At 38.7% G+C, this 17910-nt stretch overlaps 2 protein-coding genes across 4 annotated transcripts in view; both read right to left on the reverse strand.

Moving 5' to 3' along the window:
- The window catches only part of si:dkey-260g12.1 (tumor necrosis factor receptor superfamily member 3), an 8238-nt gene extending 7125 nt beyond the window's left edge, over positions 1-1113 (reverse strand). Inside the window, exons 1-2 of the mRNA XM_053630050.1 lie at positions 838-1113; positions 137-208 (exon numbers count right to left, since the gene is read on the reverse strand). Of these exons, the coding sequence (XP_053486025.1) occupies positions 137-208 (72 nt within the window). The 5' untranslated portion in view covers positions 838-1113. The remainder of the gene's footprint in view (positions 1-136; positions 209-837) is intronic.
- Positions 1114-1447: 334 nt separating this feature from the next.
- iffo1b (intermediate filament family orphan 1b) lies at positions 1448-17492 on the reverse strand. 3 transcript variants are annotated; one of them, XM_053630032.1, is made up of 9 exons: positions 15986-17492; positions 13391-13451; positions 11005-11100; positions 9283-9423; positions 8789-8976; positions 7057-7177; positions 6415-6504; positions 6202-6332; positions 1448-4447 (listed from the first exon to the last, which is right to left on the reverse strand). In XM_053630032.1, exons 1-9 carry the CDS (start codon positions 16912-16914, stop codon positions 4363-4365), a joined length of 1842 nt encoding a protein of 613 aa, XP_053486007.1. In that variant the 5' UTR covers positions 16915-17492; the 3' UTR covers positions 1448-4362. The 3 variants fall into 3 exon arrangements, with proteins under 3 accessions (XP_053486007.1, XP_053486002.1, XP_053486015.1); XM_053630027.1 differs by having other exon boundaries at positions 6415-6507; XM_053630040.1 differs by lacking the exon at positions 6202-6332 and having other exon boundaries at positions 6415-6507.
- Positions 17493-17910: the final 418 nt, after the last annotated feature.

The raw sequence follows: 17910 nt of genomic DNA on the forward strand, positions 1-17910 counted from the left end.
CACATTCCCTACAGAGATTAACCTCAAATACTAATGAATAAACAAATTACGCTTTCAATCAGCCAATTCTCTAGTTGTTAGATTCAAGCAAGTCTAAACATTTAGCATGTTATTAGAATAATAATGAGGAATTTACCAGAGGAAGGCTGGAGGTCAGACCACTCATTAGAATGAGACATATGACAACATGTAGCACCTTTACTGACATCTACAATCATAAAGTGAGTATAAGCTCAAGCTGAAACAACAGAGTATTATAAAATAGCATGAACATAATTCAATATGTACAGATATATTAAAACAGTAGCAGTGCATTATGCATGTGGTTTTTTTGGGGGTTTTGTTTTTTTTTTGTTTTTTTTTAAATATCCTTGTGGAAACATGTAGCAAATATTAAACAACAAACTCCTACTGAAACTATTGACACTTTTTGTTTCTAAAACCACTAAGTTCTGCCAACACAATAGAAAATGTGGTTTATCAGGTTTAAAATCAGGTTTAAATAGCTTTAAAGTCAAAATATTAACATGAAGGATTTAAAAAGTGCAACAGTACCTAGCTGGACACATTTTATGAAGACAAATATTTTATTTAATCAAATCAGTAAATAAGTATTTTTCAGTCCCAGGAATGGAGCAGAATTGTTAAGAAATAGATTTTTGTATGAAGCTGGACAGAGACCTGATTGAATTATATACATTTTCTCCTAGCTAAACTGTTCCTTGATTTAAAAGGTTCACAGTAATAACTTGTGTAAATGGAAATAAAGCCAACCCTGGCACGAAATGAGACTAATGCTAAAAAAGAGAATAAGGAAATAGTGAATAGATCCAGTACCTTCCAAACAATGCTGTCACGACCTCCTCCAAATGTTTTTCACTCTTTTGTTTCTCTTGTCTTATTGCCCTTCTTTTAGCTCACTGTTTCCTCCTCTGCTCTCTTCCTGTCATTCTCCTCCCTTTTTCTAGTTTTCTTCAAGCTAAAGTGCCACTCCAGTGAAAACATAGTGATACACACCATAAATATCAAATTACATCATAACTTGTACTAATTTGATCTTTTCCATATGTATGTGATGTAGAAAACTTGTAAGCCTTGACATATTATATTATACAGCGTGAGGAACATTATATACATTTAGGCACATAAAAGATATACAAGTAAAGCTTGTGCACACACAAATTTCTCTCAAAATCATCTCCTCATGAAAACAATTGGTTCTTTTGTACGTTACACAGTCTCTCCAGTCCTGTGCTGTATTTCCACCTGAACATCAAACAGTTTGCAATAGAAAATGTCAGATGTAGCTCATCTATACTTAAACACACACACACACACAAATGCACATACTACTTTTTCCAGTTGTACCCTATTGTGTCTGTGTGGGAAAGAGAGACATGTCATAAAAGAGGAAAAGGTAGAATGAATCAAACCATGACATCAAAACTCCACTCTGTTTAGCATTATCTTTTATTTTTCAAGTCTTTATAAAGCTCCAGTCTTTCAGCACTCATTGAAGCAGGCAACTCATGTTTGGCCTTGATATACATACATGTTAATGAGTCCATCCTTCCTGTCAAAAGATTTATTCAAATTGAGCAAAACGTTGCTGTTTGGTTCGGCTATACGACACCTGCTTTTAGCCCTCCCTTTAAATATCCTAGTCAAGAGTTTATGAATAACTTTCTAATCTGCTATACAGCTAAATCTGGATTCGACTTAACATTCTGGATATTACAGCCAAATACTTCAACAGAAATCATTTTGCTACAACTACAACGACAGGGACAGTGGACTCGCATGAATTGTCATCAGTTTTATACTAAATATCCTTACTGGTTTCCTCTAAGTTACATCATAGCAATCATACCAGCATTTTGAATAAGCATTCTTATATTTCCTTTGCTTTTTTTTCTTCGTTTTCTCTATTACATGTTTAAACATTTGGTGAACACACCCTAAGGAAATTACTTCTTGTTTCTGAAACGTTTCGGATACTTCTAAAGCTGGTTTAGATTCTGTACTAATAGTTTTAAACACAACTTCCACATGTACAACAGACAACTGAAAATTTTGCACAGTAATTTGGCTACAGATGTTCAGGATCATAAAATCACCAAATGGTTTTCCTATTTCAGTAAACAACAAGTAAGTTCCTGGTGAAGAATGTATTCACACAGAACACACACACACACACACACACACACACACACACACACACACACACACAGACAGACACACACAGAGAGAAACACAATTTGATGCAACAAATAAATGAAAAAAGTAAAGAGGGGAGTTTTCAAACAAAAGGAGAGTGATACTGCTCTTTTTGTTTGAGTGTTAAGGTATTAAACAACTGAAAAGCACAAGATTACAAGCCAGATTTCTGCAGAGCCATACAAAGGAGATGTCTGAAACCTTTACTCAAATTAGGAAATCTTTATAAGCTAAAAACAACTTTTAACAAGACAAGAACAATGACTAGGTGAATCTGCTTTTAAAAGAAACCGCTGACTTAAAACAAGAGTGAAAACAGAAGCAGACAAGAGGTCAAAAGCTGAAAATGGACAAAAACATGTTTTGGAGACAAAGCAAATCTGAATATGCTTTAAACCTACTGCGCTGTCAGTTACATTACATTAAGAGCCATTCGCACTTTTCTTATTGCACAATACTCATATAGCTTACATACAGATATTACAGATTTTTACGCTTTGCCTTAGTAATGCAAATATTTACAAGACGGGGATCAGCACCATGTATGGAAGCATTGGGTCCTGACTTTCAGTACTGCTGAAAGCCTTTTGCCTGACGCTCACTTCATATTTGGCACATTTATTACTCCAACTACATTAAGGACTGCAGCCGTGCATGTTTTATCTCTATGATGCCTCAGCTTGACTCAGTTTTTTGTTTTGTTTTGTTGTGTTTTGTTTTAACCCATCTACACCCATCACCCTACAATACAGCAATTTACTGTTCCAGAGCATCTGTGAGGAGCACTGATATATTTTTAACCATCCTGGTGTCCTTAATTCAGTTGGAACATGTGAAACCAAATCAATCATGCTGTATCCCTTCCTCTATGTAGTTTCAATTCCACATTAGTTCAGTAGACTCCAGTACAAAACATGCACACACCCACACACATCATGTAGAAGTTCATTTCCTTCAGCAGTATCTTATATGTCGATTTAGACATTATGAGTCATATATACATAAGAATAGGTTAATCTGGAAACTTGCAGCCATCGTTCAAACTGCGTAATGCCTGCTATTCTGGGTAAATTTTAGGAGGACGCAATAATAGTTCAAATATTTATTTTAGAACTGTGCTGAGATCAGTTTGGTCAACCAAACAGTCAGGTTCAGCACTTACTCCAATTCACTTAAGAAGATTTAGTCATTTTTTCCTCGAATGACATGTAGACGGCTGACGGATGAGGTATAAGTTTGCTGGTGTTGAAAATGCTCGCGCTGATTGACCAGCCTTATTGTGTATTGTGAAAAGAAGAAATGATTTTAGCCAAAGCTTTTTGTCTGAGGTGATGCCCTCAGAGCAGAGATCAACTATTAAGCAAATTTAAAAGATGACTGCAAGAATAGAAATGATGTTCGTTCAAGATTATATAACAGTCCAAAGCAGATCAGACTATATCAGTGACAGAAAAATGTTCTCATTAATGCTTGACCACTTAGTTTTTCAGTTCAGAAAAAAGGTGCGTGAGTGGAGAGTGATGACTGACGATGAACTTTAGTGTCACATCTGCAAAGTTATTTCACAACCACAGTGCACAAAACAGAGCTTTGATCATATGGATGTCAGCAGGACTATTTATGTACATTTTCTATTATGGCAAACAGCATGAAGTATTTTACAGATGAAGTACATTTGAGGCCAGTTGTATAGAAAGCAAAATATTCCCAGGTTAGATCCTGAACTCAGAGATACTGCTGCAAGATGACGGTGTCCTATAATGACAAGAATTACTTTACTTGAAATATTTTCGCATTAAGTACCTAGCTAAGATTTGCCACCGTACTACACAGTGATCAGTGAAATAGGTTCTTGGAATTGTCAGGTCTATCAGTCTCACTTATGATCATCAGGGGTTAGTCAATGTCAGTCACATGTTGCAAAAACAATTTCATGTGACTCTTCTGAAGTAATATTACTTTCATTTGGCCCCTGATTTTTTAAAACATAATTAGTGGTGTGAGAGTCTAAGTAGCCTATTCATTGGGAAAAGCATGAGTTTAGGAGTGTTGCACCAGAACCTGTGAGCTAAATATGGCTTAGGTTTAACAGTGAGATAAGAGAACCTTCACAACTCCTGTTTTTTTTTCTTTATCAGGCTGTTATTATCTTCCTCCCTCTACAGTCTTCTCTGTTCCTGTCCCATCGTTCGCTTCTACGCCTCCACCAGGGCCAGGACATGGGGAATGACTGAAGGCAGCGATACAACGGAGAGAGAGAGAAGAAAAAGAGTTAAAAGTCAGCATATAGATAAAATATCTGGAAGAAAACTGGATAAAAACACTACTCAAGGGTTTCATCTGGCAGAGACAAATTAAGCAAAATAATTTCAGATTTTAAACAAAGAGCCAAACTTACATTCAAATGTGTTTGATTTTTAGTAAATTATTATTAATATAATTAAATTAATTAATAATCCATATGTTTGTACAGCTTTAGAAGGCCATGCATCTATTACAGATTAAGAATACCACAAACCTTAATTTTCCACAAATGCTCATTTCTTGTTGCATTCAGATTGGAAAAAATCATTTGTTATCTGTTTGCCAATTTGTAGTCTTCTTTCCTTTCTATAGGCTTTATAGTAATAAATTACACTGGAAATTACCTGAGCTCTGCGATATATTTTCCTATGCAAATTTCTCTCTGCACTACAGGGTGACTGATTAATCTATACACTGAAGAATACGCCTCTCAATGATTTTTGGTGAAAACGGGGTGAATTCAGATACAGTTGGAGTTTTTGAATTTCTATATTGTCTAAGCTTTCTTGCCATTAATAGTCAAGGAGTTGACTATCTACATGTGAAGGTGTTTATATCATATTCAAAAGAAGCATGGCTTACCCTTTTTTCAAGACTGAGTTTAAACTATTTTTAATTACATATTTGGTCATTTGGGACACAATTCCATTGGTTTAACTCTACTTTCATCCTCATTGATGTGTGTATTCATGGCATTAAAAATATGAAATTTCAATAACAGGAATTGAAAAAAGAATCTTCTCCAAATTCATCAGTAACAAATAACATTCTGTTGTTCATTTCCTACAGCAATAACAACATGCTTTAGAAAATCTTCAATATTTTCCAAATTCATACCCAACCTTTTCTAAAATTCAGTAAGAACAGATTGAGTCAAATTCACAGTAAATAAATGTTAAAAGTTAAGTAACACTTTCTAATGTATTTCTTGCCACAGCAGCATAACACAGGAATTAAAATAATAAACATCAGAAAAGGTATTTTTACTGAGTGACTAGGCTCACCCTCAGTTGTTCCACTTAGCGCTCACAGAACATCTGATATTGTTAGTACATTTAGTTGGCCACAAGTTTCATAGTCTTAAAGGTTAAAATCTGACAAGCATACCACACTACCATGTATACTGCCAGTTTCTGACAAAAAAAAATTACTTTAATGACACAATGAGCTTTTAAAAATAGTTTTGTGTGAAACAGTGGTGAGTAAACATTGTTGGGTGGTCATTGCAATATCATCCAAATGGTCACTTCCTGAAAAATAGGTGGTCCCTAGCCACATTTAGTTGCAAAAAAAAGATTACATTCTCTGGCAAATGTTACAAGTCTGGCTTGAAACACTACTGACTGATGCTGCGCTGCTGAAACATGCATCTGTATGCAGCAGGTGGCAGTAAACACACAAAATGTGGACCAGGAAGCCATCTTAGAAGATGATTTCTAGGATTGAGTAATGGTTCTTAGTGCAGTATGGCAAAATAAGGCTTGCCTGGGTTTTGTTTGTTTGTTTGTTTGTTTTAAAATATATTTTCAGACTGGTTTACAGTCTAATATCAACCAGCCACAGGTTCCTATCTGATCAGAAAAACACCATATTCAAGAGTCATTTTATCTTTGTTCTCCATAATGAGTAATGGGGAAAATATGTGGCTACATGCATTTGTGCATGTGTATGTGTGAATACCTCTCTCCAGTCTGGGTAATGAGTCTCCTGCATGTTTCCATCTGAACATCCAGTCCTCTCTTCATGCTGCACATTTCCATATACTCATGCAAGTGCCTGTTCATGTCAGACTTTGCAGTGGCCAGCTCCAACTAAGGCAAGAACTCTTATGTTAAAAGAACTAGATTGACCCCAACAAACAAAATGTAGATTTTTCCTCTTTCTGTTGCTAACCTCAATCTGGCCAATGGTCTCCTGATACTCCTTCTCCCTAGACTTAAATAGGCACTCTGTATCTTTGATCACTTTCTCAAGACACTCCTCCTGCTGAGAGAGAGCGAGAGAAACAGAGAGAGAGAGAGAGAGAGAGAGAGAGAGAGAGAGAGAAAGACACATGTCAGAGATACATTATCTCTATGAAGGAACCTGGGCAATAAGCCATCAGTAGCAGTTAAGATAAAACACAAGCTGGAGAATGTTGTACTGATGCAAAACCAAAGCAATCACAATTCCCTCAGCTCTCCCTGATATAAATATAGCACCATGACTGGCAACAATTCGGTCATCCACTACCTTACCTAGAGTGTGTGTGTGTGTGTGTGTGGTGGAGGTATGTTATTTGCCAGTAGAAGCTATATAGAACTGTGTATTTTTGTCATTTTCGCAGCTCAGACACTCAGAATGTGAGTCCATTAAGCCCAGGGACTTGACACTACAGAGCCAATATTAGGCAAATATACTTGGAGGGCTTTTTGTATACCATGTGTATACCATGTATGTGATTTTAGATGCAAAGTTCCGCTGGGGAAATGCAATAATTTTTTACTTCTGTTCCTCTTCTCCACTGATGACAAAGCAGCATATAACCAATCTTACCTCACCATGGCTGGGGTCTGTGGTCAGAGTGCATCCTGGGAAATCCTCCCAAAGCAGCAGGGTCTCCTCAGTCTCCTCCCATGCCAAAGAGTCACAGTCATCATCAAACTCACATTCGCGCCTAAAACACACACACACACCATATGTTCTGTCACCAGGACCCGAGGTCAATCACCTTTGGTTTGAGGGTCCACAAGACACAACACGTATAATTTTTTCATTATATGGGAAGGATGGTTTAGCCTCTCTGTCTCCGCATATTGAGAGTTGATAGCCATGGATGCTTGTTAGGTCACATAAAAAGAAGTGAGCACTCAGCACTTCTCCAAGCATATTCAGCTGTCCTTTAATGATGCAGGAACAGCAATCCAATAAGAGGATTCCACATCATGAAGGACACATACTTTAGCACATGTTCCCAAGTTTGTGGTTACAAATAATAAGAAAAAGCTTAGATAGGAATACTACTGCATTCACATGACTTCACTGGTACTGTTAAGAAATGCTGGAAATTAGAATTTGTAATAATCAGTGTATAACTATATAGAGTAATATAGAATACTGTGCAAAAGCAAATATGCCTTCAAAAATAATGAATCAGGTTGTAAATATCATTAAATCATTAATATATTGGGCAGTTAACAGTGAAACACTCTCACTTTCCCACTTTCAGTAACTTAATCTGATCCTGGTTGCAGTGGAGCTGGAGCCTACGCCAGGAACACTGGCTGTGATATGGGAATACACCCAAGATGGGAAGTCAGTCCATTCACACACTTTCACACCTAGGGGCAATTTATCATTGCAAATCCACCTACGGTCATATTTTTTTGGATGTGGGAGGGAAGCAGAGAACCTGGAAGGAACTCCCACAAACACACAGATTGAATATGCCCAGAAACGTTTTACAGAAAGTAACATGTGCTAAAATGGATTGAACCTGGGACCCATGAGGCATCAACACTACCTACTGCGAAACTGTGCCTCACAGCAGTAAATCAACCAATACAAATTAAAATTACAATTTGCACTTAAAGCAGTGTTTATGCATTTTAAACCCCATACATTTTCTTTCATACACTATCATGCAGTTTTCTTAGGAAAGTGGCTGGCAGGATGTTAAAGGGTTCTTGGACAACTTGCTTCAATTCTTTTGTCTCTGCATATAAAATCCTAGACAGTTAGACATCCGATAGTTAATTATTTAACAAGATACAGTAAAATATATATATATATATATATATATATATATATATATATATATATATTATATATATATATATATACACACACATAATATATTTGTAACATTTATCCCCACTGACTGACACAAATGCAGTAGGCATAAAATAGGCATGAAAGATTAAATGCAGAAAAAAATATAGTGCATAAAACTTTTGCACCTAATAAATATGTAAGGCCAAATCAGAAATACAGTTTCTTTAACAGATGCTGAATTTTGAGAACTTCATTTTGCTTTTTACGACATTTGTTCATCTCAGTTCTGTACGCTCAACGGAGATATTCTGCAAAGAGATCATTTCATAGAGGTACATTACATCTACTACTAATCTACTAGCTACTCAGCAGTGCTTCAGTTCATTTACAAGGCTGATGCAGTGAATCACTATATAGACATTTAAACTGAGCTTGTTCCCCTGGGAATGTGGACAATTACATAAGGCATGGCTTTTGAACCACCAAAACATGTGATCATAGGATAGAAACTTACAACTGACACAACATCCTCTGCATCTCTTCATTGATCTGAGTAGCTGAGGTGGAGCCTGCATTCTCCTCTTTTACTCCACCTCCATCACTTTCTGAGGTGCTGGTCGGCTCATCGGTCTCACTGCCATAAGCAGGCTGGATTGTCTGTTTCCGTGGACGACAGCTAATGGAAGACTGTGGACTGGCAACCTAATAAGAAAGCCAAAAAATGTTTTAAGCATTAGGAGAAACCAGAGGACGAGCACAGGCTGAAAAATGGTAATGGCATTGACCTGCTCTACAGTCTGCCCATAATTCAGCACACATCGCCTTCGAAACAAAAACATCAGCAGAAAAGCATTCCAGCATTGCGGCAGGAGTGGAGAAAAGCAGTGACAGGTCAGGAAAGACCATCATGAGTCTCTTAAAATGAATCCATATAAATGAGCAAGCAATGCAAAATATTTGACAAGACAGACAGAACAGCTGTGTTAGTTAGCAGGATTGTGTTCACACCTGGAAGCTCTTGATGGGGTCCTCACAGTTCCTCTGTTGTGCCAGGTCACAGAGACGAGCTGTGATATCGATGCGTCTGCAGATATCCATGTCCACCTTCATAGCCTTCTCCTGGATCTTACTATCCAACTCGCTCAGGTTCTGTGTGTTTGTTTGTGTGTGTGTGTGTGTGTGTGTGTGTGTGTGTGTGTGTGTGTTAGAGGATACAAACATGTTTTTTCATTACAGCAAATGTAGCCAAATGCTATAGCTATAGTCAAATGTTTGTTACAACTATAACACTATATCCGTCCAGGAAATATTTGTAAAATCCAAGAAGCATTGAAATGATTTAAGTTACTTTAAACTATTTAAAATGTGCAGTTTGTGATTTTTAAATATGCATAGACCTAAAATGTGTACAGAAATTCAAAGATCTTGTTAATTTCAAGCTTTTTGTTACATTTCCGCCCTGGAAATTAGCCCCTCCATAGATGATAAAAAGCTGCTCAGCTCTGCAATTTTCCCTAAAAACTCACAAGACATACAGGTGCATCTCAAAAAAATTGAATATTGTGGAAAAGTTCATTGTTTTCTGTAATTTAATTAAAAAAGTGGAACTTTCATATATTCTATATTCGTTACACAAAAAGCGAAATATTTCAAGCCTTTTTTTAAATTTATTTGAATCTTGATGATTACAGCTTACAGCTCATGGAAATCAAAAATCAAAGTATCTCAAAATATTAGAATAAAGAATTTATAATACAGAAATGTCAACCTGAGTAGAGCTCTAATCAGCTAATTAACTTAAAACACCTGCAAAGGTTTCTGAGCCTTTAATCTCTCAGTCTGATTCAGTACACACAATCAATTTTCAGATGAAAGTAAATGTTGCATTTCATTTGGAAATCAAGGTCCCAGAGTCTGGAGGAAGAGTGGAGAGGCACAGGATCCAAGTTGCTTGAATTCCAGTGTGAAGTTTCCACAGTCAGTGATGATTTGGGGTGTCATGTCATCTGCTGGTGTTGGTCCACTGTGTTTTCTCAAGTCGAGAGTCAATGCAGCGTCTACCAGGATATTTTAGAGCACTTCATGCTTCCATCTGCTGACGAGCTTTATGGAGATGCTGATTTCCTTTTCCAGCAGGACTTGGACTGCCCACAGTACCAAAACTACTAGTAACTGGTTTGCTGACCATGGTATTACTGTGCTTGATTGGCCAGCCAACTCAACTGACGAGAACCCCATAGAGAATCTGTGAGAGACACCAGGCCCAACAATATAGACGAGCTGAAGGCCGCTATCAAAGCAACCTGGGCTTCCATAACACCTCAGCAGTGCCACAGGCTGATTGCCTCCATGCCACATGACTCTGATGCAGTAATTCATGCAAAAGGAGCCTGACCAAGTACTGAGTGCATAAACGAACATACTTTTCAGAAGGTCGACAATCATGAAGATTAAAACAAAAAAAGGCCTGTAATATTTCACTTTATGTGTAATGAATCTAGAATATATGAAGTTCCACTTTTTTAATTAAATTACATAAAAAAATTTACTTTGCCACAATATTCAAATTTTTTAGATGCACCTGTATATAGGTTCAACAAAAAAATTGGCTGGGACAACGGGAAAGCTTGTCGATGTTCACCTCAGATGGCTCCCAAAATTACAAATTGCTTGATGAAAGATTAAATAAATAGGTGAGCAAGTGTGTGCATGTTTGTGAATTGCACTCACATTGCTCATTAGACCCTTGAAGAGGACAAGCTCTGCCTTCAACTGCTCCACCCTCAATGCTAGCTCATCCTGACACACCTCACTCTCCTGCAGGTCCTACACATACACACGCACGCGCACACACACACACACACACACACACACACACACACACACACACAACATGAAAACAAATCATTACAGTATAGATTAAGTATTCAGAATTATGTAGACAGCATTTTTTTCAGATTGTCAAACAGTAAATAAGATCAGATCTTTCAGGCAGGGAGAGTGACTCTATAAATAGGAATAGTCACAGAATGGAGCCATGACAAGCCAACATACCTACATACCTAGTATATTTGTCAGCAGCTGAAACAGGCTAAAACAGATCAACCTCAACAGAGGAAACCGGACACTGAGTAACATACCTGGCATAAAATACGAGAGCAATGCTGATTAAAAGTGAGGTGAGATGAAGGGAAGCAAACCCAAATTATAGTAATAAGTAGGATTTGATAAAGCCATAATCTAATTTGATCAAATTGCAAATACAGTTCAGTTGTTGAAATGTTTTGTTGTTTTTCCAAACTAAATTTTTTTAAGGAATGTTTTCATGGACATTCCTTTCATGGACATTCCAATGGAGAATCAGTGTGAGTTAGGGCTAGGGATAAATTGTGTATGGAACACCAACTCTTAGCATATAGATCAATCTAATAGCACAGAATAAGAAACACTTGATCTATGAGGACTGCTGACTGGATGATTTCATCCTTCAGGTCCCAGCCATTACAATAAAATACCCTGGATAAAAGGAGGACAAATAAACTGGACATTGGAACTCTATCTTCTGGCTTTCATATGCTCCTCTCACACGGAGTGTGTCTAATGGAATTAGATACATAATCATAGTTACATAATCAACATGGTAACGCAAAATGTTGTCAGGTTAGGATATAAACACCACACCACAACATCCTTTCTTAATCCATGGTGTAATCCTGTCTCAAATTCATCTGAAGAAAAAAAAAACCACTGGGCAATCACAGAAGCTCTGGTTGATGGTGCTTTTGCACTTAAAAAAAAGCAGAAAATTTGGGTGGGGGGAGGTCACATCATTTCTGCCAACCAAATTAATTCAAACATTAAATTATTTTCCCCTCTTTTGGCTGCTCCTGTTCGGGGTCACCACAGTGGATCACCCATCCGCATATTCAATTCTGGCACAAGCTTTGCACCGGATGCCCTTCCTGACGCAACCCTTCCCATTTTCCAGGCCTGGGACCGGCACCGAGGGTGGCTGGGGTTGGTTCACTGACTAGGAATCAAACCCGGGCCACAGCAGTGAGAGCACTGCATGCTAGCCACTAGTCCACCAGAGAACCAATTCAAACAGTAAATTACTTAAAATAATTTGTCCAACCATCACTCTGCCTCCTCCCTCATTACCATTAATTACCTCCCTCTCTAATATTAAAGACCACTGCCATTATTTATCTTCAGCAGAAGAAATGAAAAGGCTCTAAATCCCATCTTTTGCATATAATTTAGAATGTGCACAATCATACACAGTGTAAGCAGTAAAGCTTAATAAATACCAGTTGTTTGTAGCCATGCATGTGCCTTTCAATGCTTTTTAATATACAGACACACCCACAATTAACCATATATGATATGTAGGCATTGCAGCATCAGTCATAGTTTAGAAAGCATAATCCTACTCAATGATTGTTGTGAACTGTACCTGATTGAACTTAGATTTGTGAAGGATATCACATTTGTGTTCCTCATTTCCCACTCCAACTTAAGTTCACACTGATAGCCCAAATGTATCAGTATCAAGCCACTTCAGCCAAAAACCTGTTTTCTGAAAAGATGTTCTGGCTGAATGGTACGATGCGTAACGTTCAACAAAGCGTGAATAAGTCATGCTGTATTCATTAACACCCCAATTCATTGTGTTGGATCTCAGCAGAAACACAAATTTGTCTGAAAAGCTCTCCTGAGCAAACATGATATGCTTTTTAAACGCTAGTTGCTAGTGCATACACACTGTCAATGGTGCGTGTAAATATCTGCACAAATCTAAGCCAAAACTAGTTTTGCTAAATCCCATGCTTTGTGTTGAAAAGTCCATAGACATTCATACACAATGCATGCCCATATTTGTGTGTAAATACTGTTAATAATAATAATAATAATAATAATAATAATAATAATAATAATAATAATATTAGTGAGGGCCCAGAGCATCCTGGGGGAGTTTTTTTAGACTAGGTTTAATATGCAAACTTGTAAAAAAGAATCAAGAAAACAGGTGTTAAAAGGAGTAAAAGGATAAAGGGTAAGAGAGAGGATAATAATAGAAGACTAATACTTGATGACACATATCAGACATGCTCACCTCTTGTAAATCTGTGACCTTCTGTTGAAGTTCCACTCTCATGGTGTATTCCTCCTCCCATCTTAAAAAAAGATAAGAGACCATTGAACTTCAACAAGTCCAATATACACGACAAATAGTGTGCCAACAGACTTTGTCACTGATCGTGCAACTGTTCTGTGCTAACAAAATTAGATTAACAATGTCAACCATATAGATTGTAGTGTGTGTGCATGTGTGTGTATACTGTATATGATGACTTAAGAGCTTACATGCTTCTAATGACTTATTACACTGTCTCGAATGCATTCACAGTACTAGTGTGCAGTAGAGTAGAACAGAACCAGCCTTCAGCGCTCTCTCTCTCTCTCTCGCTCGCTCTCTCATTCTCTTACATAAGGGCTCTTTGAAATGCAGAACACTGCAGTTTTCCTTCAGCTTATTAAATCGTCCTCCATGGACTGCAAGAATAGACTAACAACAAACATTACAAGCAATTCTAAGATGCCGACATACAATTACTGAGAGGCTGCTGAAAGGAGAAGTGTGTCTATGTGAAAGATAGGATGCAAAGGAGAGAGAGAAAAAGGGAAAGGACGGCGAGTATGTGCACTCTGTCAGTGCCAGTGTGTGAACTGCAATGCAGATGCAGTGTGGAGCACTGAGACACAGGCAAGAAGACAGGAATGAGTGAGAGAGTAAGTGAAAGACAGACTGATTTGAGAAGTGTGAATGAATAATCCTGTAACGTCTTAGCAAGACGAAGGCACATTAAGCCTTCATGCTAAAACAGAACTGCAAGGACATACATGGACATACAAGTTAAATATAGATATGCCTTCATGTGCCATAAACCATGAGTCAGGGGACAGATGCAGATGGTGAGCTGAATAACTTTCCACCTTTAAATAAAACTGTTATTGTATGACTGCGGAAAAGAAATAGAGCCGATGGGACATGTCAGGACACAAGATTTACGTTTTCCTGCGGCATTGATCTATAATTCAATAATAAAAGGTCTCAACAGTTGCTTTCAACCACAAGTTGATTTATTTTCACATATCAGGCTCGTCTCATTTAACTGAGAACTCTCTTGTCTTCATTCCTGCCCTATAATGTCATGCCTGGACAAATTACCTAGTAGGGCTTGCAAAATGCAAACAATATGCCGTATTACATTTACATTGCTAGATGTTGTAATTGTGATGTGCTTTGCCCTACTGACATTTGACCTGCGATAGTTTGACAAGAATAGCTTATGTTTGTTGGACCATGATTTATGAGGTGACTCATCAAAACATCCCTAAAACACTTGTCTGGAACATGTGATTAGTTGATATCTTGTGTGCTATGAGCTTAAACCCTTTACAAACTCTCTAAACTTTTTTAGGACAACTTCACATGTTTTCCACATGATCACATACTACTCATGATCGCATGTGAAAAACACATGATCACGTGAAAAGTGTGTGATTTTTTCCATTAGGGAACTACACACACACACAAAAAAAAAAAAAAAAAAACACTGATTGTTACAAAGCTCATTTTAAATTTGTGGAATCAGTATTGAAATATTCTGATAACCCTTTCAAGTCAGCTAGTTACTCAGTTATTCATCTCAAAGCATATTAAGCAGTACATTAAATAAAACTAATATAAACATACGTCCCCGCCTTGTGCCCAATGCTTCCTGGGATAGGCTCCAGGTTCCCCGTGACCCTGAAAAGGAGTAAGCGGTTGAAGATGGATGGATGGATGGATGGATGGATAAACATACGCAGTTACAAGAGTCAGGAATGTAATATCCTGTGTGTATGGTATTTTCAGTGCCTGAACTGTGAAATGTGAATCAAACTTCATAACCACACTGTCCCTCAAAATCACCTTTCCTTACATCCCAGTGCCAGGTGATTTTTTTTACTGAACAGCAAAAAATATTGTGATGATTTTAGTGCTAACAGCTGCATGTATATATAAGAAAAAAAATAACCTGAGGCTTGGTTTAACAACACTGGTGTGCCATGATTGCTTTGGATTGTCCTGGAGTGCAAGAGAAATGATTTACGCAAGGGCGTTTTCGCAATTAAAGACTCGCGAGACACAACATGCTCCGGTGACACGTACAATTTCAACATCATGCAGTGATTAATTTGTACACACTGGTTCACCTGGCCTTTTCACTAATCCTGTGCTCAGCTTGTTTATTTCCTACACAGGAAAATGATAAACATGGAAAGTTAAGGCAGATCGGATTATCCTCAGCACCAGGTGCATGGACAGCGCCCGCCTCAGACTCAATCTCAAATGACTCAGTACTGGACAAGTAATTAGGCATTCATTCATTATGTAGCACACTCATCTGGGAAATTGAGAGTTATTTGACCTGCAGTCTGGGATTCAGCTGGTCTGTGGTTTCTGCTGAGCTCAGTGTTGCCCTGGACTCTGCAGTGTTTAGTGACTCAGGAGGGGCAGATCACAAGCATCACTCATAAACACACTGTTTCTTCAACAGACAACACAAACCTAATCACCTACGCTGATGGGAATTTGCACAGAAACACATGCACATAATCATGCAAGTGCAAATCAGCTTGACATTGACATAGACATAGTCACCTTCGTTTGTACTCGTCCCTCTCCCGCTTTACTTTGGCCAGCACGTTGTAGAGGGCTCTGATTTCTGGGGTGATGGTGTCGATCTGCACTCCGACTCCGTCCGGGTGTACCCATGACACTCCGGGGCTGGTGATCGCCCGCGGTTCCGAGCTCGCCGGCCACTTCCGGCTGGGACTATACGACCAGATCGTGCCGGGCAGAAAGCGGTTATGCGGGTTAGGGCCGGTTCTGGCTGCAGCACCGTTCAGATGAGGTGCATTGTTGGAGTTATTGCTGTTGGTGTTAGCCGCGGCTGCTTTGCTAGGCGCGCACGAGCTTGAATCGTAACCTGAAGCCCGAGTCTTGTCATCGTGTTCGAGATTAAGCACGGTCGTAAGAGGGGGTGTGAATAAAGTAGTCGGTCTCTTGGCGGAATTGTTGCTGGTTTGAGATTGCAGGGGAACGGGCCCGACAAAGCCTGTCTGCACGCCAGTGTCTTTGCTCTCGCCGCAAGCAAGTTCGTTGCTTTCCAGAACCTGCTGCAGCTGCTTCTCCAGGATTTTGTTTCTCCTCTCCAGCTCATGCACTTTAGCCAAAAAGCAGCGGAAGCGCAGATTGAGGGTCTTCAGGACGCTGATGTTGGAGCCCAGGTCGTTGCGTAAGGCCATGGTTGCGGGTGGAGGCGGCACGGCCCGGTGCAGAGAAGGACTGATGGGCAGATAGACTAACCCGCTTTGGGAAAAGCCGTCCGCGATCAGACCGGACTGTTCACCGAGGTGGAGAACGGAGGAGTGTGGAGCCGTCAGAAGAGCCTCTGGGAGCACCGTGGAGGGCGAGTCCGGATGGCTGAGCATGTCTGAGCTCTGCGGATGCGGATGAGCAGCAGGTGAGCTCTGGCCCAAGAACGGGTTCATACTATACGGAAAACTGAAGCGCTGCAGATCGGGCATGAACGGCGGCTGTTCAGGACTCAACGGAGCAAAACCAGCAGCGTTGCAACGAATAACTACGTCTAATAAACTACTAATATCACCGACTACACGTGGAAATTGCTAAAACATGATATACGACTGATGAGCAGGCGCTGTTAAAAAATAATTATTATTATTATTTAAAAACAAATAGGCTAATTTAAAAAACAAAAAAACAAAAACAAAAACAAAGATTATGACTCCTGAACAAAATTGCCACACAGGCGATGATTATATAAGTAAAAAGGAAAAACCAAGACTGAAAATGTACCAAACTAAAGTAAACAATATATGTCTGTACGTCCTACGTGCGGCTTTCGTACCAAGCATTGACAATCTACTTGTGAGTGTAAATGCAGGGGATTTAGAGACCGGGTTACCGTAATATACGTAGATGGTGCTTAAATATTCTTTGTTACATAATCGCTTTCAATTAGTTAGTTACACCGTGACATGGTTCTTAAATATTAATAACTATTAGTCACTATTATCAACAGCATGCATAGAAAATGCTATTTTGAGATTCAAATAGAAATCCACTTTCAACGTGGAAGTGCTGAAAGCCCTGTAACAAGCGTACTTACGGTAAACCACAGACTGACGTAGCCGTGGTTCGCTAGGGTATTTATTTATTTATTTTGGTGGGCCGGGGGGTGGGCCGGGGGGTGGGCGGGATTTGGTTTGATTCGCAAGTGAATACTGGCACTCGAGAGTTCTCCATGACGTATGCACAGGTGTTGGTTATAGGACATTCATTTCCTAATCTAAAGCTCAGTAATTTAAAACAAGTTATAATATTTCAGCAATTTACTGGAGTCATAAAGTTTTTCGTTCCTGGACTGTTTCTTTGAGTTATTGATTTTAAATTAATTTAATTCAAGTGTCCAGACAAATAGGCAAATAAATATAAGATCTTAATAAGATATTGGTAAATGTGGGTTGTGATTTCCACTCCTGTAACAATATTTAAAAAAC

The sequence above is a fragment of the Ictalurus furcatus genome, chromosome 1 (assembly GCF_023375685.1).
Source record: "Ictalurus furcatus strain D&B chromosome 1, Billie_1.0, whole genome shotgun sequence".
Lineage (NCBI taxonomy): Eukaryota > Metazoa > Chordata > Actinopteri > Siluriformes > Ictaluridae > Ictalurus > Ictalurus furcatus.

Excerpts from the sequence above, each read along its gene's own strand:
- iffo1b (XM_053630027.1), bottom strand. The coding sequence starts at position 16,914 with ATGCCCGATCTGCAGCGCTTCAGTTTTCCGTATAGTATGAACCCGTTC. Across the intron at positions 11,101-13,390 it reads AGGTCACAGATTTACAAGAG|GACCTGCAGGAGAGTGAGGT; the intron begins GTGAGCATGTCT and ends GTGTATGTGTAG. Across the intron at positions 9,424-11,004 it reads TCAAGGGTCTAATGAGCAAT|AACCTGAGCGAGTTGGATAG; the intron begins GTGAGTGCAATT and ends ACAAACACACAG.